Source organism: Enhydra lutris, unplaced genomic scaffold (genome assembly GCF_002288905.1).
Source record: "Enhydra lutris kenyoni isolate GAN:26980312 unplaced genomic scaffold, ASM228890v2 scaffoldscaffold8, whole genome shotgun sequence".
Classification (NCBI taxonomy): domain Eukaryota; kingdom Metazoa; phylum Chordata; class Mammalia; order Carnivora; family Mustelidae; genus Enhydra; species Enhydra lutris.
This window is the reverse complement of record NW_019154092.1, coordinates 7,409,639-7,433,837: the sequence shown is the minus strand read 5'-3', so window position 1 is coordinate 7,433,837 and position 24,199 is coordinate 7,409,639. Positions and strand designations below refer to the sequence as shown.

The 24,199-nt window shown below is 35.3% G+C and overlaps 1 protein-coding gene across 2 annotated transcripts in view; it reads left to right on the top strand.

Annotated features, from left to right (window-relative positions):
* The window catches only part of LOC111142474 (VAMP associated protein A), a 39,834-nt gene extending 16,079 nt beyond the window's left edge, over positions 1–23,755 (top strand). Inside the window, exons 2-7 of one of the 2 annotated variants that reach the window (XM_022495660.1) lie at positions 4,989–5,141; positions 8,733–8,836; positions 9,319–9,399; positions 15,269–15,403; positions 19,659–19,832; positions 22,988–23,755. In XM_022495660.1, coding sequence (XP_022351368.1) covers positions 4,989–5,141; positions 8,733–8,836; positions 9,319–9,399; positions 15,269–15,403; positions 19,659–19,832; positions 22,988–23,146 — 806 coding nt within the window. In that variant the 3' untranslated portion in view covers positions 23,147–23,755. The remainder of the gene's footprint in view (positions 1–4,988; positions 5,142–8,732; positions 8,837–9,318; positions 9,400–15,268; positions 15,404–19,658; positions 19,833–22,987) is intronic. The other variant, XM_022495661.1, reaches the window with a different exon arrangement.
* Positions 23,756–24,199: the final 444 nt, after the last annotated feature.

Below are 24,199 nucleotides of genomic sequence, written 5' to 3'. Positions count from 1 at the left end.
GTCCTAAACTTTTACTACATTTCTGAAATTTTAGTTCTCAGCTTTTTAAAATTTATGTCCAGATTTTTTTTTTTTTTTTACACAGAGACCATATTTGTGTCTGTTACATTTCTGATTTTCAGAATTTGGGGCAGGGCATAGGGATTTTGGCTTACTGGCAATAACAGTTGTGTTGGAATTAGGACACAATACTTAGTGACAGGAAATATTATGGCTGCTTAAAAGTGAGGCTAAAGGAGGAAACAACCCATGTAATTATAAAAGGTAGGATTATTTTGATTATAGTTTTTTTGTTGTTGATGAGTACAGTAAGTATCATGTGGAATTTTCTTATGTGGAATACTATTATATACAAACAGTGAGATTTCATCTTTAACCTAGGAAGTATGTATGAAATGGTAACTGATTGGTGACTAGTATACTATTAGGTAATCTTGAAATGGACTATTTCAGTGATTGTTTCTAAATGTTAAATTAAGCATTTGCGTTAGACAACTGGCAGGATTTTCCTCCACTTAGAGGAATTAAGGTTTAGATGTCCTCAAAAAGTACTTGTTTTTTCTATAAATTGCTTCAGATGTTCACTTCCTCATCAAAACTCACTTTTTTTCAGGTTTTTTTTTTTTTTTTTTTTTTTTTAAGGATACATCAAGAATCAGCTTTTCTAAAAAATTATTGTTTTGCATAAATGAAAAGTATGTATGGTTTATAGAATTACCAAAAAGTTAAATATCCATGTAATCACTGCCTGGGACAAGAACTAGAGCTTCGCTAATCATTTTAAAAATCTTCCTTAGGGGCACCTGGGTGGCTCAGTTGGTTAAGCCGCTGCCTTTGGCTCGGGTCATGATCCCAGGGTCCTGGGATTGAGTCCCACATCCGGCTCCGTGCTCAGCAGGGAGCCTGCTTCTCCATCTCTGTCTGCCGCTCTGCCTGTTTGTGCATGCTCTCTCGCTCTCTCTGACAAATAAATAAAATCTTTAAAAATCTTCCTTGTACCCTCCCAGTTACTCTCTTTGCCTGCAAAGTTGATCCCTGTACTGTATGGTAATCAGTTACTTGTTTTTCTTAATGGTTTAACCAGAGCTTTGCAAAGGGTAAGTTTTCATTTAGTCAAGCAGGAGATTACTGATACAATGCAGTGGTTTTTAACCCTATTGGACAGGATCCCCATTTTTATATTTTATATTCTTTAATGCCCACTTTACCATGTCAAAATAAAGTTCATATATAATATTGCCTGCCAGCATATGGTTTTAAAATTTTAATATGATGTCCTAATTATAACGTAAAGGAGAAATAAAAAGAAAATTTATGACTTAAGCATTTCAGTGTAAATATTTGGGCATCACTACAACAAGAGGGAATGAAGTAGCCAGATACTTGTAACCTTCCTAATAACAAGTAAGTTTGGATTTAGTAGAACACAACAGTTATCTGAATAGGGCTGACTGGTTTTCTTTAACATTTTGACTTAATAAGAGCAAAATAAGAAAGTTTATGCATATGGGTAGAATTGTGTGTGTCACAAATGCTGATACAAGTGTGTTGTGATTCAAGTATCATGAGCAGCATTGCTGTTTGTACAGTAATTTTCTGTGATGGTAAACTTAACCTTTTCAAGTTTTGGAGGAAAGAAAACAGATTTTTCCTTTTTCACACAATAGATATATTTCTGGAAAGATTTTCATTAGTATGAATTCCTGGGAGGGGTTATTTGAAAATTCCATAGGATGACGGCATGATACTTACTTGTATGTGACTGCCCAGGCATTGCAGAATGTCTAACATCCTGTTCATCCCTGCATCCCCGCAACCCCTCCCCCCAACAATGTGTCCCCCCTGAGGAGGGAGCCTGATGTGGGATTTGATCCTGGGACTCCAGGGTCATGACCTGAGCCCAAGGCAGTCACTTAACCAACTGAGCCACCCAGGTGCCCCTCGCCAGGTCTTTTTAACCTGAGGATTCAGGGATCTATGATATATGGTAGCTTTTTTGTTGTTGTTGTTAGATTTTTCTTTATTATTACTTATTCTTATTAAGCGCCAGCTTAATACTGCAGAAAATTTCAAACCCTTTGACAACCCATTCTTCCCTTTCCCACCCAGATTCTTGATAAAGAGCTCTTAAAGTGAAGACAGGGTCTCTAGTCTCTCTCTCGGATGAGACTTGATCAAGTAAAGGTGAAGCTGTGTGCATCTCACTGTACAGTGCTGCCCACAGCTGTGTAGACAGTGCTTGCCCAGGCTCCTTTCATCGTCCAGGTCCCGGAAGACTCTTGTTCATGAACGGTTCACAAAGCCTTCACCGCCTCCCCCGGCACCGGCCCTAACCTCTCTATCGCACTCTTGCCCCCCAAAATTCCATGTAAATTTTTTGTGAGTATTTGGCTATTTTGGGGTATAGTATATAGCTTTCATCAGATTCTCAGGGGGTTCTGTGACTCACAAAAGTGGATCAGACGTTTCTTTCCATGATTTCTTATAACAGTTAAATCTGGTTATTCTTAAAGTGAATGCTCATCAGTGTGAGCTAAGTTTCCATTTTAACCTGGAAAATAGACTCAGACTCTGAGCTGTTTTCTGGGATAGCAGCGCATATGATGCTATGGTAGAGGGACACAATGGAGCCGAAAATTTCAAATTCAGACGTTAGGTGGGCTTACTCATTTGTTAGGTGGGTAGTTTCACATTTTACTGGTCAGGTTAATATATTCAGTTAAGAACTTTGTTTTAAATTGGTGGTCTTTTTTCTTTAGAAAAAAAGCCTTTTATATCTTCATCTTTATGTATTCATCAGAGGGTAAAAAATATCTTTTTTAGATATTAGATATAAAATAAAGATATCTTTACATCTTCATCAGGGTCTAAATAAAAAAGCCTCTTTTATCTTCATCTTTACATAGTTTGCATTTTTGTGTCACAGCCACAATCTATTATTAAAGATTTATAAGCTCAGGCAATATAAATTTTAAGTACTACTTCAGAATTCATATGTTGTTGGAATTGACACATGGTAATTTTCTAAATCACTTTTAATTAAGTCTGTTATTTTACCTTATTTTGGAAAATCGGTATTTTCCTCTAAAATTGAGGTGATTTAAAAAATTGAATTTAAACATAAGTATGTTATAAAAATAGGATTGTTCAAAATTAAAGTCTTGTGAAAGGTTTCTTTTGTCATGTTTCTAAGAAATTGTTTTCTTATCCATGCTTGCTGCTAATGTTGAAATAGCCCTATAAAAATTCACACATTCTTAAATATCTCTAGTAATTTATGAATTTTGAGAATGTTAAGAAATGGAATCTGTATATCTTTTAAGACTCCTAGTTTCATCAGTAGTTTAAAATATGTCTCTAGCCAATGATATTGTGGGTTCGAGTGCAAAATGGACAGATTACCCTGTTCCTTTTACCTCCTATGCTATAGTATTGGTGGAGTTGTTAATTAGCTGCTTGTGGAAAAATGCAAGCATTTGGTATTGAAGAAGTAAAGGGGGTAAAATAATACACAAATTGAGTGATTAATGTTACCATATAATTAAAGCAACCTGTTCAGAAGATCATACTTTGTATATATACTTAAAAAAAAATGCATACCTGTTGATTTAAACAGCTATTTTTCGTTAATTTTTTTGTAGCTGTTTCTCTGCCTTTGTGTTTTCTACTGTTGTTTTCTCCCTCTTAGGAGTTCTAAATCTTTGTTGGAAAATACTTTACAACTTAAATTTTGAGTGTAGAGTAAGATCATTTCATTCCTTAGGACTTGGAATAATTACCTTTTAACGACCTTAACTTTGGAGTCTTTTTCCTTGGCAGATCTGTTTTCATCTCCTGCACTGTTCTGAATGCCTCTTTTCATTTGACTGTTATTTGTTTTTCCCCTTCAAATCTTTGTCTTAGACGATTTTCCAGTATTCAAGTAAATGGGAAATAATCTGGTAGAGTTGAAGAATTTTCTCAATCTGGGTTCCATGCTGTAAGGTTTGCCTATAGTCATGCTTATTTTTGTTTCTTTAGATAAAGATAGTTTCTATAATAGTTGTCTTTGATTTTACCCTTTTTGCTTTTAAAAAATATAACTTGAAACTGATTGCTTTGAAAGCCATTTAAAATTGCTTTTGGTTTAGTTAGAAGTGTGTAGTCCCTGCTTCCTCTTGGATCATACCTTTAAGTTTGTATTTTGCCCAAAGTAAAAGATACTCATTTTATTGTCTGAATTAATTTACATAATGTCTTACAGGCTTTTCTTCAGCCAAGATAAAAAATGGCTGTAATCTTTCTTTTACCCTCTTTTAAAAAAAAAAATGAGGTTATACTAGTTAGGACTGATTTAATTCAAGTAGGAGTAGATTACCCTTCTGGTTTTTTTGTTTTGTAATCTCATGTTTGGGTTTATCAACAAAGTTTAGAAACTTTGTATCTAGAACATTTCACATAGTGCTTATAAGAAACACTTAACAAATATATGAGTGAATGAATGAATGAATGAATGAGTGAATGAATTAGACCTAATTGAGGTGTGAAGCAAGAACACTATTGTCACTAGATGTAGTATCTTTAGATAAAGAGATTTTTGCTATAAAATGGAATTTGCTTGGTAAAATCGATTTGAAGACCTGCACTGGTTTGCAGACCACTGGAAAAATCTCATCTCTTCAATAATGTGGTAAAAGCACACTGTAAGAATATAGTTGTGGGCTTACTTCATAATCAAAACTTTGAAAATACTTTTTATTTGATAGAAATAATACGTGTTCCTATAGAAATTTTATACAATATAGTAAGGAATGAAGAAGAAAATGACAGTTATTTGTAAGTCTACCACCTGGAAAAAAATACTGTTAGTTTTTGATACAGTTAGGTGCACAGACTTCAGTATATACTTTAAATAAAATTGAGGGTATATATATTCAGTTTTGAATTCTGGTTTATATGTGTGAATCCAATTAAGATTTTTTTCTGTTTTTGTTTTTTAAACCTTACAGGCCCCTTCACAGATGTAGTCACTACAAATCTTAAGTTGCGAAATCCATCTGATAGAAAAGTGTGTTTCAAAGTGAAGACTACAGCACCTCGTCGGTACTGCGTGAGGCCCAACAGTGGAATTATTGACCCCGGGTTGACTGTGACTGTTTCAGGTAGCAAATCATGTTCTGAATTTGAACGGTATTGGATTCTGACCTTTTTATGGTTATGTTGAATTTGGTGTTAATTAACAGGGTTTCATCTGGAGGGAGGGAGGGAAATAGTTTTTAAGTTATTCTGGCTTGCCTTAGTTCCTGTCCTTTGGTTTTCTTTTCCTATATGCCAGCTGTTGCAGAACATTTCATACCCTTATCTTGGGGTTGAGGGTATCTGTGGTCAATTTGTAAACAATAATTGTCATTTTAAATATTTTATATCCTTTATTTCTACCACTCAGTACCATATTCGCTGCCCTTATTATTTTATCTTTGAAATATGACATCATTTTTGTGATGGATCATTCTTTTCAGATCTCTAGCTGTTGTTACGTGTTGCATGCAGCTATACAAGTGTTATTCCAAGTCTTAAAAATGTACAATGCCTATTTTTTGCTGATTGTAGCAAATTAGATGAGTGTTTCTACCTTTCATTATAAATGCCAAAGTTTAGTTTTTTGGTTCCCTTTTATGTTTACTTGTAGTCCAGGGAATATGCTTGGTTCACTCTGTATATGGATTGCTGACCCCTGCTGTGGGGTCTCTGCTGTTGCTGTAGTTAATGCCCTCTCTAAACTTCTTTCTTCATCAGACTTCCCAAGACAGTACTCCTTAACAATATTCAAAGTTCTCTGTGACCCTGAATCCTCCATCAGTAGGTATAGCCAAAAACTGAGAGCTAGTTGGCCCTAGAAGAGATGTTTTTAGTGAGTAACGTGATATGGTGGCCGGGTAGGAATGTGTTTGTGTTTGTCCAAGTTCATGGGAAAGACGATGGGAAGGAAGATAAAGCAATGAGTACATGCATTTTGGAAGTTGCCTTCTAAATCTTTAAGCCTTTTAGCTAAGTTGGAAGAAAATAGAATTATTTCTATCCATGTGGTTAAAAATAGTTTCTTGGTGCATCTAGTTTGACCCTTAGGAATCCGTAAAACTATTCAGAATGACATTATCTTGGAAATTTCTAAACTGCTGAAGTTCTGTTGTATTATTATTTCTTAAAAGTTTGAATTGTGTAGGTTCACTTAGATGTGGGTTTTCTTGTGATAAAGACTATACAGTACTGTAAGTGTATTTTCTCTTACGATTTTTAAAATTTATTTTCATTTTTTAATTAGAGAGCATGTACATGAGCCAGGGCTAAGAGGGCGCAGAGGGAGAGGGAAAAGCAGACTCCCCACTGAGCAGGGAACTCGATCCCAGGACCCCCAGGATCATGACCTGAGCCAAAGGCAGATACTTAACTGATTGAGCCACCCAGGTGCCCCCCTCTCTCTCTTTTTAAAAGATTTATTTATTAATTTGAAAGAGAGTGCCTGAGCAGGGGAGGGAGAGAATCTCAAGCAGACTTCCTGCTGAGTGCAGAGCCCAATGCAGGGCTTGATCTTAAGACTCTGAGATCAGGACCTGAGCTAAAACCAAGATTCTCAACCAACTGAGCCAACCAGGCACCCTTCTCCATGATTTTTTTGCTTTTAAAAGATTTATTTGAGAGAGTGTGTGTGAGTGGGAATAAGGGCAGAGGAAGAGAGAGAAGCAGACTGCCTGCTGAACCTGGAGCCCAACATGGGGCTTGATCTCATGACCCTGAGAGCACATCTGAGCCCAAATCAAGAGTTGGACAGTCAACCGACTGAGGCATCCATATGGTCCCTCTTAACGATTTTCTTAACATTTTCTTTTCTCTAGCTTACTTTATTGTAAGAACACAGTATGTAATATGTACAGTATGGAAAATATGTGTTAATCTATCGTTTTTGTTATCATTAAGGCTTTTGGTCAGCAATAGGCTATTAGTACTTAAGTTTTTGGGGAGCCAGAAGTTACATGTGGATTTTCAACTGCATGTTACATGTTAAGTCCCTATGTTGGACAGAGGTCAACCTGTACTTCCAAAACTCTGTCTTCATAAATCCCTTTTGTTGAGCATCTGCCATATTAAAAACTCCAGACACACTAGTTACTGTTTCCGTAGCCTGCCCGCAGATTCTTCTCCAGTTAGAATTTAGCTCTTCAGTTTTTAGTGTATTGCGTTTCTTTATAAGTAGTCACTCAAACTGTGCTTCCTTCCTCTAGCAACTTTTCCTTGATTGACTTTGTATTACATACTCCTTTCTTTTTTCCTTTTTCTCTTTATCACTTAGTTTTGTGGGTTCTTTAAATTTGTCATATTTATTATTTTTTTAAGATTGTTTAATTCTTATATGGTCTGCAATAACTTAGAATATAATTGTCATAAAATCACAATCAGTCATGTTTTAAGTTTTCTTCTTATTCAATTCCCATTGATGACCCTGCAGTGATGGCTTAGTGAGGGCATTTAATGGACATTCACTGGGCTTCATGTGGATTCCGAAGCATTTATCCTGTGCATTTTTTTCTGCTTTGTATTTGCCCCTTCAAAATTTTTTTTACCCATGATGGGAGTTATGGACATCTCAGATTCACTTAGAATAGGATTTTCTTATGTAATTGCTGTTTCTCACATTTGCTTAATTGCATTTGTCTTTTTGAAAGTGTTGATATACATGTATAAAAGATATATCTTAGAAATCATTTACATATTAGGGGAATAATTTGTACAATACCATATGTATATATATTTTGTGTAACTATAGATTTGTTCTTATAGTCTTTGTAATATAAATTTAATAAAAGTTTTGTATCACCTCTAGTTCTAAGGAACCCCTAAAAATCCTCTTTTAAAGGCTACTGAAAATCTTGAGTGCTTAGAAAAATTTGAATATAATAACTGGGATGCTAGAAAGCTTCTGGAAATGATCAGAGTATACCTCTTCCTTATATACTTTTTTTTTTTTTTAAGATTTTATTTATTTATTTGACAGAGAGAGACACAGTGAAAGAGGGAACACAAGCAGCTGGAGTGGGAGAGAGAGAAGCAGGCTTCCCGCTGAGCAGGGAGCCTAATGTGGGGCTTGATCCCAGGATCCTGGGGTCATGACCTGAGCTGAAGGCAGACGCTTAACAACTGAGCCACCCAGGCACCCCTATACTTTGTTTTCTTAGAATGAGATTTAAACAGATTGATAAACTTCTTGAATAGATATTTAAAATCTATTTTTGAAATATTAGTTTTATTAGAACACGAAAATGTATTGAGTTTTGAAGTTAACTTTTAAATTCTCCTTTATGTATCCCTGCTGTTTGATTCTAAAAGATATTATCACTAAATACCAAATGAAGCCTTATATTTACAACTGGTTTTAATAGTTTACTAGATTTTAATCTGAGTTTATAGGTATTATAATAGTTAATGTTGGCAACATTTTGAAAATTTTCCCAAACTTTAATTTAGAGGAGGCTGTCATAGATTTATATTTATTTTTTAAGTAGCTGTTTATTTTGTTGGTTGTTAAAATAGTTGGAAACCATAAAGTTGATTCTGGATCCTTAATGTAACCAATCCAGGATTAGGTTTCTTGAACCCTTCCTGGTTTTCTTTAAGTTTGCATATTAGTTAATTAAGTAGTAGGGATGATAAGCAAATGCAGAAGAAACAAAGCAATGTGTTTTTTTCTTCTTATTTAGTAATGCTACAGCCTTTTGACTATGATCCCAATGAGAAGAGTAAACACAAGTTTATGGTACAGACAATTTTTGCTCCACCAAACACTTCAGATATGGAAGCTGTGGTAAGTATAGCGGTGGAATGGAATTTATTTTGAGGTATGTTGTTGAAAATGTGGGTTTTGTACAGTCCTTATTTGAGAAAGCTAATTTTTAATTTAAAAATACGTAAATCTGTTAATTATAGATAATTCTGACTTAATTTCAAGAATGAAAGAATTTTGAAATAGTATTTCTTAGAAACAGTTTAGAAATGCTACTGCGAGGAACAAAGCCCTTCAGTCTCTAGAGATGTTAGTGTGATTTTAACAGATGGTGATAGTAGGTTTCTTGAGGATTATATATTTATATTTATATTGCCAGATAAGAGGAGTAGGGTCGTCAGTTCGGAGTGCTGCTCTGTGTCCTGCCTGAGCCACAGACTCCACCTCTGCTCCAAACAGCCTCAGTCCCCTGATGTGAAACCTATTGGTTGTCCCTTGAGGTGTGAAACCTATTTGTCACAGTTAAACTTGCTCTGTCTCATGTTGGTTTTGTTTGTTTTTAGTGGAAAGAGGCAAAACCTGATGAATTAATGGATTCTAAATTGAGATGTGTATTTGAAATGCCCAATGAAAATGATAAATTGGTAAGTAGGAAAATGGGAGAAGATTGGAGCTATTAAGTTCTCATTTACTTTGAGATTAATTTTGCTTCTGTTTTTGGCCTTTTGGGAATGTGTGAAAATGCTATTCCACATTTTAAGACACAGTGCTTACTTAGGTTTAAAAAGAACTTGATATGCTTTTTTCATTTTAGAATATTTTGTCCACTCAAGAAGAAAAATACTTTCAGATACAGTCTTCATGATGGAGAAGAACCATTTAATTCTCCCAGTTTTTTTGCCACTTTTAAATAAGTTCAAGTTCTTTAGAATGAGACACACACATGCATAAATACAATTAAATAATAGGCATAAACCACTTTTTGACAACTGTATACCCGTAGCCTGGGGACAAAAGATTTAATTTACATGGAAAGCAGTTTATTCCAAGTTTGCCTATTCCCAGGTATTTTGTTTACTGTTGATTTTGGTCAAAATCCATCTGATTTTATTTCTTAGTAAATAATTTCTGTGTTGCTTTTTGATTAATGTCAGGCAAATACAATTTGAAAGACTGAGGAATATATGTGTACAGTTAGAAAGTTGTCTGAATGTATAGAATGAGTTGCGGTCACTTAACCCTATTCTTTTGCAATGCAGATTTTAATCTTTTTCTGTGGTTTGTTGGAGGGACTTGAAAAAGCTAAGTAGGTTTTTCCTTTTGGTGACTTAATATATAAAATAATACGGGTAAATAGAAATGGTGAGTACAGTTAGGTTGCACTCTGACATGACTGTTGCCTTGATCTGGAAGCTATTTGCCCTGTTGAAAAGGAAATTCACAGATTAGATAAATACCTGTAGTCAATTATTTTGTTACTCTTTTAGAATAAGCTGAAATGAAAGAGTCCCTGAGTGGTAATTTTTATTGTGTCTTTTAATCCCCTTTTAAAGGAATGTTGAAATATTTGCCAAAAATAAAAAATGTGAATGCGTATGTTCTTACTAGAAAGTGAGCGTTCACTGGCATATTGATGCTTCCCGTTTGGAGTTTACTTTCTCTTTTGCCTGTGCTGCCAGAAAGCTAATAGCTTGCTTAGTTTAGTTAAGTATGCCATTTAGATATAAAAAAGGGAAAAAAAGTTTTTTTTCCTTGGGATGAGAACTCTGAGGATTTACTGTCTTAACTTTCAAATATACCATATACTTGTGTTAGGTATAGTCATCATGTTGTATATTATATCCCCAGGACTTAAGTTGTGTCATGATTGGAAGTATTACACCTTTTGACCACCTTCAGCCAGTTCCCCCATGTTCTTTCCCTTTGCCTCTGGTAACCACAGATCTGATCTCCTTTTCCATAGGTTTGTTTTTATTTTTTATTTTTTTAGATTCCGCATATAAATGAGATTGTACAGTATTTGTCTTTCTCCGACTTACTTCATTTAGCATAGTGCCTTTGGGGGTCCATTCATATTGGCACAGATGGCAGGATTTCCTAACCAGAACTTCTATATTCATTCGTTGGTCCGTGGCCACTTAGGCTGTTTCCTTGTCTTGGTTATTATAAATAGTGCTGTGGTGAATATAGGGGATGCAGATAACTCTTTGATGTAGTGTTTTCATTTTCTTTGGATATATTCTGTGAAGTAAAATTGAGTAGAAATGCATCTGGATATTTTCTCACTTAGGGTTATGTCATCTTTTACGTTTCTTTAATTAACATGGTTAGAGCTGTGACTGTCTTTCATCTGGACTTCTGTTATACTCCGTATAGCAGACAGTTTGAGATTATACTCTGAAAAGGTTCACCCAAGTATCTGATATTATTGATTAAGAGTAAAAAAACCAAACTGGAAGTCGATGGAAATGATATTGCTATGATAGTTATGCCTGGCCATTTTAAGCACCCCATAGAGGAGAGTAGCAGGTGTACATACATACAGGTATGGCACCTAGTAATCCATGAAAGCGGTTTTGGGCTTGAATAAATACTGAACGGAGTTTCTGGAGTCCTATACCATGGAGCATGAGCAGAAATTGTTTGGCCCTGGAATCTTTTCAGAGCAAGTATTATTAGGAACCCAAAGTCTATTCAGTATAATTTCAGAGTACACCAGAGACTGATTCTGAGCCTAGATGAACTAGTTACAGAGTGTATTTCCGTTAATTGAACTGCTTGGACTTGTGGTGTAGTTACTACCTGATTAAATGGTAAGGAATAAGTGTTAAAGATAATGATTTTTTAAAACATTTTATTTGGAGGACCTTTAAACACTTAGGAAAGTACAGTGAACTCCTGTGAACCCATGACCAGTTTTAATAATGATCAATTTATGGTTAATCTTAATTCATCTAACCAGCCCCCTCACTTTTCATCTCACAGTATTGTTGTAAGGCAAAACAAGATACAATTTTATCTGGAATTGTTTTGATATATATTACTCAAAGATAAGAACTTTGAAAAAAGGAAAAAATTACTGACAATACTGTAATTAAGCCTTTTATTTTTAGTTTAATTTACATTCAATTAATTAGCATATGGTATATCATTAGTTTGAGAGGCAGAGTTCATTGAATCATCAGTTTATATAACACCCAGTGCTCATTCCACCTTGTGCCCTTCATGCCCATCACTCAGTTACCCCGTCCGTCTACCCCTTCTTCCCTCCAGCAACCTTCAGTTTTGTTGCCTGTGGTTTGTCTCTCTCTCTCTGATTTCATCTGGTTTTATTTTAACCTCCCCTTCTCAGTGCTCCTCTGTTTTGTTTCTTAAATGCCACATATGAGTGAAATCATATAATTGTCTTTCTCTGATTGACTTATTTTGCTCAGCATAATACCCTCTAGTTCCATCCATGTTGTTGCAAATGGCAAGATTTTATTTTTTTGATGACTGAGTAATAGTCCATTGTATATATATATACACACCACATCTTCTTTATCCATTCATCTATCGATAGACATCTGGGCTCTTTTTATTGTTTGGCTATTGTGGACATTGCTGCTATGAACATTGGGGTGCATGTGCCCTTTTGAATCACTACATTTGTATCTTTAGGGTAAATACCCAGTAGTGCAATTGCTGGGTCATAGGGTAGCTCTATTTTTAACTTTCTGAGGAGCCTCCATACTGTTTTCCAGAGTGGCAGTAGCAGCTTGCATTCCTACCAACAGTGTAAGAGGGTTCCCTTTCTCTGCATCCTTGCCAACAAGCTTTCAAAAGCTTATAATATTAATATCAAACTATGTAGGCAGATTCAAATTTGTCTCACAAATGTCATTTAAAAATTTTTTTTGCAGTTTTTTTGAATTGAGATCAGAATAAAGTTCACATACTGCTTTTTGGATGATACATTGCCTGAATCTCTTAATCTATAGATTCCCTTTCTGTTTTTCTCTTTCAGATTTTTATTGAAGAAACTAAGTTTGTCCTGTAGACTTTCCCTGTAGACTAGATTTGCCGATTACATCCTTGTGGTGTCATTTAATTTTTCTTGTTTTGGTATATTCTAAAGTTGGATCTAGAAGTTTGATTAGATTTTGATTTCTTTTCACTGGAGGCGGGGAGAGGCAAGACTGCTTTGTAGGTGGTGATAAATTCTCAATATATGATGTCAGGTTTTTTTTTTTTTTTTTTTTTTTTTTTTTTGTGAAGTTAGTGATTGTTGGTGTGTAGTGGGTGAATGAGTGGTTCTCAACCAGGGGTAATTTTGCCCTTGAGGGTACATTTGTCAACGTCTGGGGACATTTTTGGTTGTGACAACTAGGAGGGAGAGGTTCTAAAGTCATCTGGTTGGTAGAGGCCAGGGATATTGCTGAGCATTGGCAGTGGGTAAGACAACCCTCACAACAAAGAATTATCTGCCCCAAACATCAATACGGTCAAAATTGAGAAACTATAGTTTAGATTCATTAATTTATTTAGGATTGAGTAATGTTATTTTGTCATTCTTAGGTTTATTAGGTATAATGTTTGTGTTGAGAGAAATTGGGCTTATGTTAACCACCCCATCCCACTCTCTCGCTCCTGCTCCCAGGTCCTCCTCACCCATCTTCCCCCCAAAAGAAGTAGATAGGTGTTTAATTCAATTACGTTAGGTAAGTGTATCTTAACCTATTTGAGGTTCTGGATCTTTTTAGGTATGCTGTTAGTGTTGAGGTATTTACATGTTCTTAAGAACTATAGAAAAGGATATGTTACTATTTTGTTGATTTCTTCAACAACCTTGATACTGAACATATAAACAAAACAATGAAGTTATGTGGTTGTCAGGGTAAAAAAGATGCCAGGTCTAGAAGTATAGTGGTTGAGTTCTTGCTTTTAAAATTTTTATAATTTAAAGAAATCTTTTTTTTTTTTTTTTTTCCAAAACAGTTCTAACATTTTGAATCATCATTAGAGTGGGCTCTTTTTGGGAAATAATTCTTTGATTTGCATCACAGATGGAGTGATCTAGGATTCCAGGAAACCCTCCCCCTTTTTTTAAATAAATGGAGGTACTATTAATAATTATTCCAAGACCAAGCATTAACTAATACTGTTCTTAAGCATACTAAAATTCGTGGTCGCTCTAGTCCTAGGGAAACAGCAGGTTTTTGGATATATGTCAGTAAATTAATGGCCCATAGAGTCTTCAGTGGAGTTGTGTTCAGTACTAGGAACAAGTGCCGCTCAGCATGTTCCCTGGGCTGTTGAGAGCTGGAGGCAGATGATACTAAAGTGTTGACTGCTCTGTTTTTGCAAAGTTGTATTCTTGGAATTATTAGCTCTTTTAGTTACTATCAACTCTGTATTATGAAATCTAATGTGTATTTAGTGGTAGTGTTTTTTTCCAGGATTGAATGTGGTTTTAATTAACTTGTTATTTTATGGTGTTTTATCACCTGTTTAATTCTTTGTGTTCAATTAAAAAATTTTTTTTTGTTTATTTTGAGGCCTCCGGTTCTACTTGAAATTTTCCATATTTCTTAAAATATATTGCATTTTATTTATGCCCTCCATCCTAATGTGTGTTGATGACATATTATTTTCTAGGAAAAAAATACCAATTTATCTTGACTGATGGGTTGTCAACAAGGAATTTCAGTGGTCTTATGTATACAAAGAACCTTTATGATTAAATATACACATTGTTTTGTGTTGAGACAAGGAACAGATTGGGGACAGTGCATTATTAAGTGAAATGGAGTTCTCATAGTTTATATACATTGACCTGAATATCACAAAGTGTTATTTTAAAGGGTGTATCAACATTTTGGTATCCAATTATTTTCACCTGTATTAAAGGAATTTGAGAAGATAGGAAGAGAACGATGGAGAAACTGATATACTAGAATGTTATATGCATTTTTAAGTTTATTGGTCCTGGGAAAGGGTGTGTGTGTGTGGGGGGCTGTGTGTGTGTGTCTGCATTTGGGGGTGGGTGTTGTTGAGTACAGGAGAGGCTTATAAAATAATGTATTTGTTGAATCTCAAGAGAGAAAAATTCATTTAACTTAAAATTTTTCAGGTTGAGTATTACCAAAGATAAGAAAATATGAAGTGCTTGCTTTTCAGATATTGACAAGCATTGATTAGCAACAGAAATCAGAGCTACAAAATTAGAACATGTTCATTTTAGGATAGCATGAGGCGAGCATAAATTTAATAAGATTTATACATTTAATTAGCATAATGCAAATTGATCATAGTGCATATTGTTTGGGAAATAATATAAAAAGCTATGAAAACTTTTGTACTTTTTGCTTTAACATAGTTATTATTAGTGTTATATCTTATATATAATATGTTTTTATAGAATAAAATGTGAATGTCTAAGAGCCTAATGATTTCTGTGTTAGTCATTCCCAGTACATGCAGGAGAAATCAGTTTGATGTGAATCTGAGAATATGTTTCCCATGCCACCTCAGGGTATAACTCCACCAGGGACTGCTCCAGCTGTCACTTCAATAAGCAGCATCAACAACACAGTTCCAACAACTGGCAGTTATAATACGAAGAATGATCCCAGGGGACTCAGTGTGTTCAAACAGGAGAAGCAGAAGGTTTGTTTTAGGGAGCTAACAGCCATAGGAGTTTTCTAGTGTTACTGGTTATATTAATGTAGTTTACCTAGCACATATATTATGAGTATATTATATGAAGTAGATAGAATTGAAATCTTCAGCTGTGTTTAAAAAATACAGTAGAACCACAGATCACTTAAAAATCAGGCACAGAAACTATTCTCTGTTCTAAAAAAGCAAATTGAGCACTTAAAATCTCAGCAGTGAGCAGGACAAATTAAGAGTGAACATTATGAAGTTATGAAGTTGGTATGATTTTTTTCTGTCATTGGGATTTTGGGAGCATTCTTTAAAAAAGGAGTTAAGAGCTTATTTGAGTAGAGTAGCAGGTATAGCAGTAAAGGTAGGAGCTGGCAAACATTGATCTCCAGGCAAGTATTTGTTCATATATATTTAAAAAAAGATAAATGGAATTATTATTTTGTTATCAAACACAGATAATGGTAACCCCTCTTTAACTATCATTATTATTTACAGTGCCCCAGGGTAGGAGAATATGTGGTTAAACCCTAAAGGTCTTAGGTCATAGTTGAACTTGTGCGTGTGCATGCATGTGCATGTGCGTGTACATGTGTGTGCTTAACATCTACTTAAGATGACAGCATGTCAGTAATGACTTCTGGGTGGTGTAATGGGTGCTGTATAGATTCCCTTTACCATTTTTTTGCTTACTGTATACTTGAGGAACCCTACAGTTTGAACAGTTTGCTTATACTTTGATTTAGTGTTCCAGAGAATATGTAACTGAGGCTTAAAAAAATTTGATCTTTATCTAAATGTCTGATACTTTTATTTTAGTTACTTATTTCTGGGAATCATGATTCTACAGAAACAGTAAATTGGTTTTTTAAGAGTGAAATTTTAAGTCTCCAGTAACCTTGTTTTTCAAATACTATCTCTTCCTAGGTCAAGGCCTTAGTTATGCCTATAACAATTTCATGCCACAGCCCTTAGTTTTAGTCATAATTTCCTTTATAGACTTTAAAACATCTTTTTTGAAGATTTTATTTTTAAGTTACCACCCAGTGTGGGGCTTGAACTCACAGTCTTAAGATCAAGAGTAGTACGCTCCACCGACTGAGCCAACTAGGTGCTGCTCTGCCTTCATGTTCATTTACATCCCTTACTCATTATAGTCACAGGAATGTAGCCTCATACTTCTGTTCCTTAGCTCAAGGCTTGGCCTTCACAAGGCTTTATTGCAAAAACCTGTTTTGCCTTACATTTTGCTTTGTCCCTTCTGTTTTCAATCCCTTGCTCTGGTTTTCTAATTACCCCCAACGGGTAATTTAGAATACTGGAATTGAAATTCTGATGGTTGTTAAAGAAGAATAAAGAAGTAAGTTCAGTTTATGGATGGAAAGGGATTATTGCAGATAGGCTAAATAATATAAAATAGTGGAAAATGTACAAGTTGTGAAATATTTTTTTGTCTTGATATTGTGGCCTTGACCTTCCCATTTACTCTAGTTGCAGTGGAAATTTAATGTAATACAATGTTACTATTCATCAGTTTCCTAAGAGTCACAGCATGTTGAATCCCTCTAGTTTGCTTATTTCATGGTTCTCAGAACGACCGCTTTCCTCTTTCTGGACCAGCCTAAAGCAGCTCTCAAGAATGAGCTGTTTTCCTGGAGCCAAACCTCAGTAATGGAGCTCCTGAATGGAAGTATGCATTTAAAGCCTCAGCAGCCTTAGTGTTCCCTTCAGACTTTTCAGATGGTTACTATATGTATGACTCAGCCCCCTGCCTAACTCCCCCTTTTATCCCCCGGTTAAGTTAGGTTATATATGCTTATACTTTAAATATACACAAATAAATTAGATTTCATTGCATCTGCTATGTATGTTGACTGGTTTGTAGGGAGCCTAAATAGTACTTGACAGAAGTGTACTCCCAAGTAACTTGTTTCATGTCTGCTTGACTCACTGTTGAAATGTGTTTTTAAGCTTCACTGTATCTTTTGCGTTCTAGCCTTTATGTTTATGCTTCACAAATTGGTTATGACATTTCCTTTTTGTTATAAAGAATATAACATTAAAAAAAATTTCAGTGAAAAAGAAAAATCTAATTCTGTCAACCATAAGAAGATATTCGTTGACATGTTATTTAAAATCCCAGAGTGGGAAGCTACCCATGAAATGTCTAAGAAGAGTGAGATTGTTAAGTAGTTTTGTTTACGCACAGAATAGAATATTTAATGACATACCATGTCACTTAAAATGATAATTAAAAGATGAACATACAAATGGATAAAGAAGAAAATGTTAGTGTATGCTGATTTTATAAAATGTGCATATGAGAAAATATTGAAAGTAATACATAAATAACACTTGGGTTGGGTTGATGAGATGGGTAGTTTCCCTCTGATAATTCTGAATTTTCTGGAATTTCAAGAGTTCATTTAAAAATAAGCTAATTGTGAGGAGTTGATGATTTCTCATTTTTGTTTTTTTTAATCTTCACTTGTTGGCCTCATGTATCGCCTCTTGATTTTTTTAGTCAGCTTTCTGGTTTTGAGTATATATTTTTTTCCAATTTCATAATCAGAACCTGAGGATTCCTTAGTTGCCATATTGTTGACTGTTGCTTTCATCTTTATAGAGAAAGACAGTGAGCTGCTCTCTTTTTACGAATTTGGACTTGTTCTAGGTTGGAATTGGAGCACACTTGAAAAATCATTTTGAAATGAATTCTAATTACTATTAAGAGGAGGATTAAGAAAGAATATTAATGGAGAGCAAAATATATTTGAAACAGATTTTTACGGATAGAGATGGAATTGGTCAGAATAGGGGAAGATAGGGTGAAGAACAAGAAAGCTAGTAAGAGGACAACTCAGAGAAAGAAATTAGAAGCGGGCTTCTTAAAACTCTTCACAGCTGAGAAGCTTCTGAAGAGAAACGAAAAAATCTGAATGTTGACAGTCAAATAGTATAGTGTTGTACATTAGAACCTCATTATAACATTACTGTTTTTACATGGGTGTAAGCATAGTGGTGAAATCACATTCCCTTCATAAGAGGTACTAGTTTTGCCCCTTGAACTAACAATTATTTACACTTAACATAAATTTGGGACCTGAGATGGTGTGGTAGATGTGTAACCTATTATTGAGTTCTGTGGAATGCCATGAGGTTGGTTTTGGAAATGTTTTTGTTAGAATTTATATCTGAATAAAGCAGTTAAAAATAATATTAAATTTCTAGCAAGTAAATTTTTAGTTGAAGAGATGACTTGTTGCACTAATACTGTTAAGGTGTAGGTGCTGGTATAAATGACATTCAGGTAAAGGACATTGAAGCACTTTAGACCACAGGCCCTGGGACACTTACTTAGGCACTGCCCTAGATATTTATCTATATTTGGTGAGAATTGGTAAGAATTGCAGTTTTAGGGCTCACAGTTTTAAAAGTGTCTAAGTATTACTGTGATTCCGTATGGAATTTCATGAATTAAAGCAAAACAGTGTTGGTGATGATTTGAAAGAATTATTTATGTATGAGTTTAAGAACATGTAATTAACTCCCTTACCACCTCCTTTTTTTTTTTTTTAAACTATGATATGTTTATATTTATTATTTCCCTTCTATGTTTATATCCTGGGTATTTTTTCCCATTAATAGAAGTCAGGTTTTAAGTTTTTCTTAGGTAGTCTTGTAATATCATTGGAATTATTACTATAGTATCCCCCTACCCCCACAGAATCTCATTTGAATTACAGAATCAGAGCACTGAAAATGACTGTCATATTTGGATTTTGGTTGGCGTCATTCCGCATACTTTCATTGAATAACTACTCTTGGCCAAAGTGCTGGGTTTTAGCACTGGTTTTTAGCACACCTATATCCACAAACACAGAAAGGAATGACTCTTGCTTTCCCAGAATTTGAAGTACTGTAGGAAGGAACGTCAGAAATACATTATTATATGATATATGATAAGTGCTATGGTAGAGGTAAGTGTGAAGAGTTTTGGGAGTAGAGGAGGGAGTGGGGTGCTTTTTTTGACTTCTCTTTCTGACCTTTATTGATTTAGTCCTGCTAAAATTATTCACAGATGACTGTAACCTTGGGTATTTTTAAAAAGTTCTTATTAATGAAATCATAACCTCAGAAATTTCCATTTAAATGATTTTTTGGAAAAGAAGGGTATGGAGTTTCAACTTGAATTTGTTTAAAATCTAAAGGAGATTTGGTCAGTTAAAAAAGTGCCACTATCTTTGTAATACAGAATGATCTGGAACCTAGCAAAACTGTTCCACTGAATGCTTCTAAACAAGATGGACCCATGCCAAAACCACATAGTGTTTCACTCAACGATACCGAAACAAGGAAACTCATGGAAGAATGTAAAAGACTTCAGGGAGAAATGATGAAACTATCAGAAGAAAATCGACACCTGAGAGTAAGTTGTTTTTGAAGATAAGTTGATTTAAATGAAGGCATAAGATATGTGAATATTATTAGGCTGTGTTATCCATCAGTTTTTAAATTTATCCATGGTCATTTCTCATTTTCCCTAATTTTATTATGTCTTAGCTTTTGCTCCCCACTCTTGCCTCTAGTTTTACGAAGGCTTCTCTTTGCCTGCAAGTTCCTTTCCTAGTAGATGCCCTAGTTTTTTGTGATCTAGCCGGTGGCATTGCTAGCTTCCTCTCTCGTTTTTTACATTTTTATGGCCTTTACATTTTGTGCCCTAGTCATATGACTTGCCTTAAATGGTGCTATCCCATATAGCGTAGGGACATACGTGGCTGTTGAGCACTTGAAATGTAAGTTTGAAGTGACATGTGTTGTAAGTGCAAAACACCCAATTGATTGCTTAGACTCAGTACAAAAGAAATACCTTTTTTTGTATTACTACGTATTGAAATAATATTTTGGTTATATTGGATTGAATTTTATTGTTAGAATTTTACCATTTTCTTTTTACCTTTTTAATGTGCTATTAGAAAATTTCAAAGTACATGGGTGGCTCACATTGGAAGCTTATTTTTATATTGGACAGTGTTGGACTAGAGTATCCTGAAGAGGCCTCTCTGTTAATGATAGCTTTTTTGCTTTAGTTTGAGTTCTTCCTTCTGACTGATTTCGCTGTGAAATCCCATTCCTACCCTTATAAACCCATTATACATGTATGATTGTCTCTTGGTTCCTTGGTTCTTGTCATCTTTTCAGTATAACCTTTTCTAGGACTCTCTCCTCCCAGAAGAAAAGAAATATGGCTTTGGAATGCTCTCTCCTTGGTTTCCATGAAACCTCTGTCATCTTTTAACTGCTCCTGTCTGTTGGAGGTCTTTCTCCCTCTAGTGGGCGGTAGTTCTTTAGAGGCAGGGACCTGTGCTCATTCATCTTTGCATTCATAGTACATGCATATAGTAGTCATTCTTACATTTGGGTGAATAAATGGATGAACTGGTGAATGAGGACTAATTGAATATGTGTGGGGTTTATTAATAATTTGTCTTGACAGTAATTATTTCAAGACCTGAATATCTTTAAATTGCCGTCAAAGTAGATGATACAAAAATACACATAAGTAAATAACCTAAATTAAGGGGCTTAATCTACATTTGATTCTTCCATCTGTTAAATGTATACAGAAACTACATATACTCTGAATCACAGGCACTGTATCTTGAATTGATCTGTGTTGAAATAATTGTTTATCTCTTCCTATTTCATAGTACCCCTCAGAGGCCCCCAGCACCTCTTGGGATAGTGGAAAGATTATCTTCATTTCACACTAATATCCATACACCATAGATTTTTAAGGATGCTCTTTTTGTTACCTCTACTTTATCTGCCATGACTTCTGTGGCACAGTTCTGTTCTTTGATAAAGATGGGCTCCTTAGCATGACAAAAAGCCACTGTTTGTTTCTTGGCAGGAAGGGGAGAAGTGGAAATGGTAGGAATGCCATAAGTAGGGCAGGGCTGGAATATAGGAAGAGTGGACAGGGAGAGAGGTGAGATTTGGGTGCTGGTATCTCCTTTTTATTTATTGGCTGATGTTTTGTAGGAGATGTTATTTGAAAGAGTGTTTTGCTGTTTACAAGACAAAAGAACCTTGAAGGCTACTGGCCTGTAGGATCAATTTCAGGTGCTTTATTAACATTTCATGCATAAGACCCATCATAATTTATCACTGTTCCTTTTTATTCCTTTAGTCCTGTGTTTCTTAATCCAGACTGTTCATCTGAATCTCCTAGTGAGCTTTTTAAAAATACGGGTCCTCTCCAGACCCAGTAAATCAGAATCACTAGGAGTATTGTTTAAAGTTCTCGATGGGATTGAGAATAATTTTTTCTTCACATAGGACTAATGAAAAATAAGACTAAAAAACCCCAGCAACCCTCAGAAAATCCAGTAATTGGAAATAAAAAAGTATGACCTGAGGTGGATTCTGTAATTCATTTGGCATTAGTAAGCATACTAGAGAAATCACTGTGAGAAAATAAAAATGAGCTTGCACTAAGGAAGTAAAAATCTGTCCTGTCATTCATCTGGTTGAGATGTTGGACACAGATAAAGCCAGTTGCCTAGGTAACAGGTATCAGTATTTCCCCTGGGATCACACTGTGACTGGTAAAGTGTCATAACAACCTTCTATTTTGAGTGACTATTGCTTTCTTACTGAGAAACCTTGTCCCATAAAATCACACTGTCAAAAACTTTGCTGTGTGAAATCATACCGGTAAGAACTGAGCAGCAGCCCACTCTTGTCTAGAGGATGTGAGTCACTGACACAGAGAAGTAGCCTCCCTTTCTAGTCCAGGGGCATAGCCTCTGATGGGGGGTGGGGGGGGTGGAGGGTTTTCTGTATACAACATTCCATAGCTGTTGTAGTTTGTTGTTTTTCTGAAGAAGTAGGATTCGGCATCTCCTTTGCAGTAGAGACCCAGTGCTGACCCTTCCACACATGGACCTCCTGCTTTGAACTCATCAATACACTTGCTTTTTAAATTTTATCCTGAAATTCCCCTTTCTTCCAGATCCTGTAAAATTCCTGTCTTTTCCTTAGGCCAGATACTCCCTGTGCTGTGTGGGCACCCTGGTTGCAGTGTGTCCATAACCCTGTTGGACCACAGCTTTGCTCCTGGTGGTCTTTGGTAACAGTGTAAAGATACCATGGGCCACCACGGAAATAAGTGCACGCACAGAGCTCTTCCTTACTTAATATATTTTAGTGACATTTTTCCCTTCTGTGTAACTATATCCGTATCTGATTTTTCACTTTTTTAGGAGTACATTTTTCAGCTCTAGTTTTTAGAATCGGCATTATTGAGGTATAATTTATATTCCATTGAAGCACCCATTGTGAGTGTACAATTCAGTCATTTTTAGTAAATTTATAGACTTGTGCAGCCATTACTAGACTCCAGTGTTTGAATGTTTCCATCAGCCTAGAAAGTCATCTTAGTGCTGGTTAGCAGTTAATCCCTGTTCCCACGCAGCCACGTGCATGCTGATCCGCTTTCTGGCCATAGAGCTGTAGCTTGGCCGTTTGACTGTATGCATATTTGTTTTTAAAACCTTTTTGTGCATATATTTTTTTCAGGATGAAGGCTTAAGGCTCAGAAAGGTAGCACATTCGGATAAACCTGGATCAACCTCAGCTGCATCCTTCAGAGATAATGTCGCCAGTCCTCTTCCTTCCCTTCTTGTCGTAATTGCAGCCATTTTCATCGGGTTCTTTCTAGGGAAGTTCATCTTGTAGAGTGAAGCATGCAGAGTGCTATTTCTTTTTTTTTCTCTTGACCAGAAAAAGATTTGTTTACCTACCATTTCATTGGTAGTATGGCCCACGGTGACCATTTTTTTTTGTGTGTACAGCGTCATATAGGCTTTGCCTTTAATGATCTCTTACGGTTAGAAAACACAGTAAAACAAACTGTTCGGCTCCTGGACAAATTGTATATTACCAGATCATCACTAGCAGATGTCAGTTGCACATTCAGTCCTTTATGAAATTCATAAATAAAGAATTGTTCTTTCTTTGTGGTTTTAATAAGAGTTCAAGAATTGTTCAGAGTCTTGTAAATGTTATTTTAATAATCCCTTTAAATTTTATCTGTTGCTGTTTCCTCTTGAAATATGATTTATTTAGATTGCTAATCCCACTCATTCAGGAAATGCCAAGAGGTATTCTGTGGGGAAATGGTGCCTCTTACAGTGTAAATTTTCTCCTTTACCTTTGCTAATATCATGGCAGAATTTTTCTTATCCCTTGTGAGGCAGTTGACTGAGTTTTTTCATCCTTACAATCCTGTCCCATGGTATTTAACATAAAAAAAAATAATAAAACTGTTAACAGATTCTTGCTCGATAGCTTGTTTGTGTGTCGTGTCATTAGGCGGGGGTTCCAGGGAGTCCACTGAATGGTAATTTGAAATTTATGATGCATAATTTTATTTTGCATTGAAACCCTTTCAGATGTTACAGTATTTATAATTAAAAATCCTCATTCTGTTAAGGAAAGGGATTGATAAAATTTTAAGCTACTTTTGGTATTTTCGAAGATCATAGTTTGTCTTCAAGATAATATAAAGAAATCCCATGAGAATACAAAGACTATAATTTTAGTCCATTTATATGTATGCCCTATGGCTCTGTTGCATTTGATTCTTCTAGTATATTCTCAAGGAAGACTTATTCTCCTTGGTTCTAGTCCAGTGCTTTTTAACCAGCCTAAGAACTCCTTTTATTTTAGAACATTTCGTAATAATAGTTTAAAAGTAGGTGTTTTTCCTGCTCAATCTGACATTCAAAG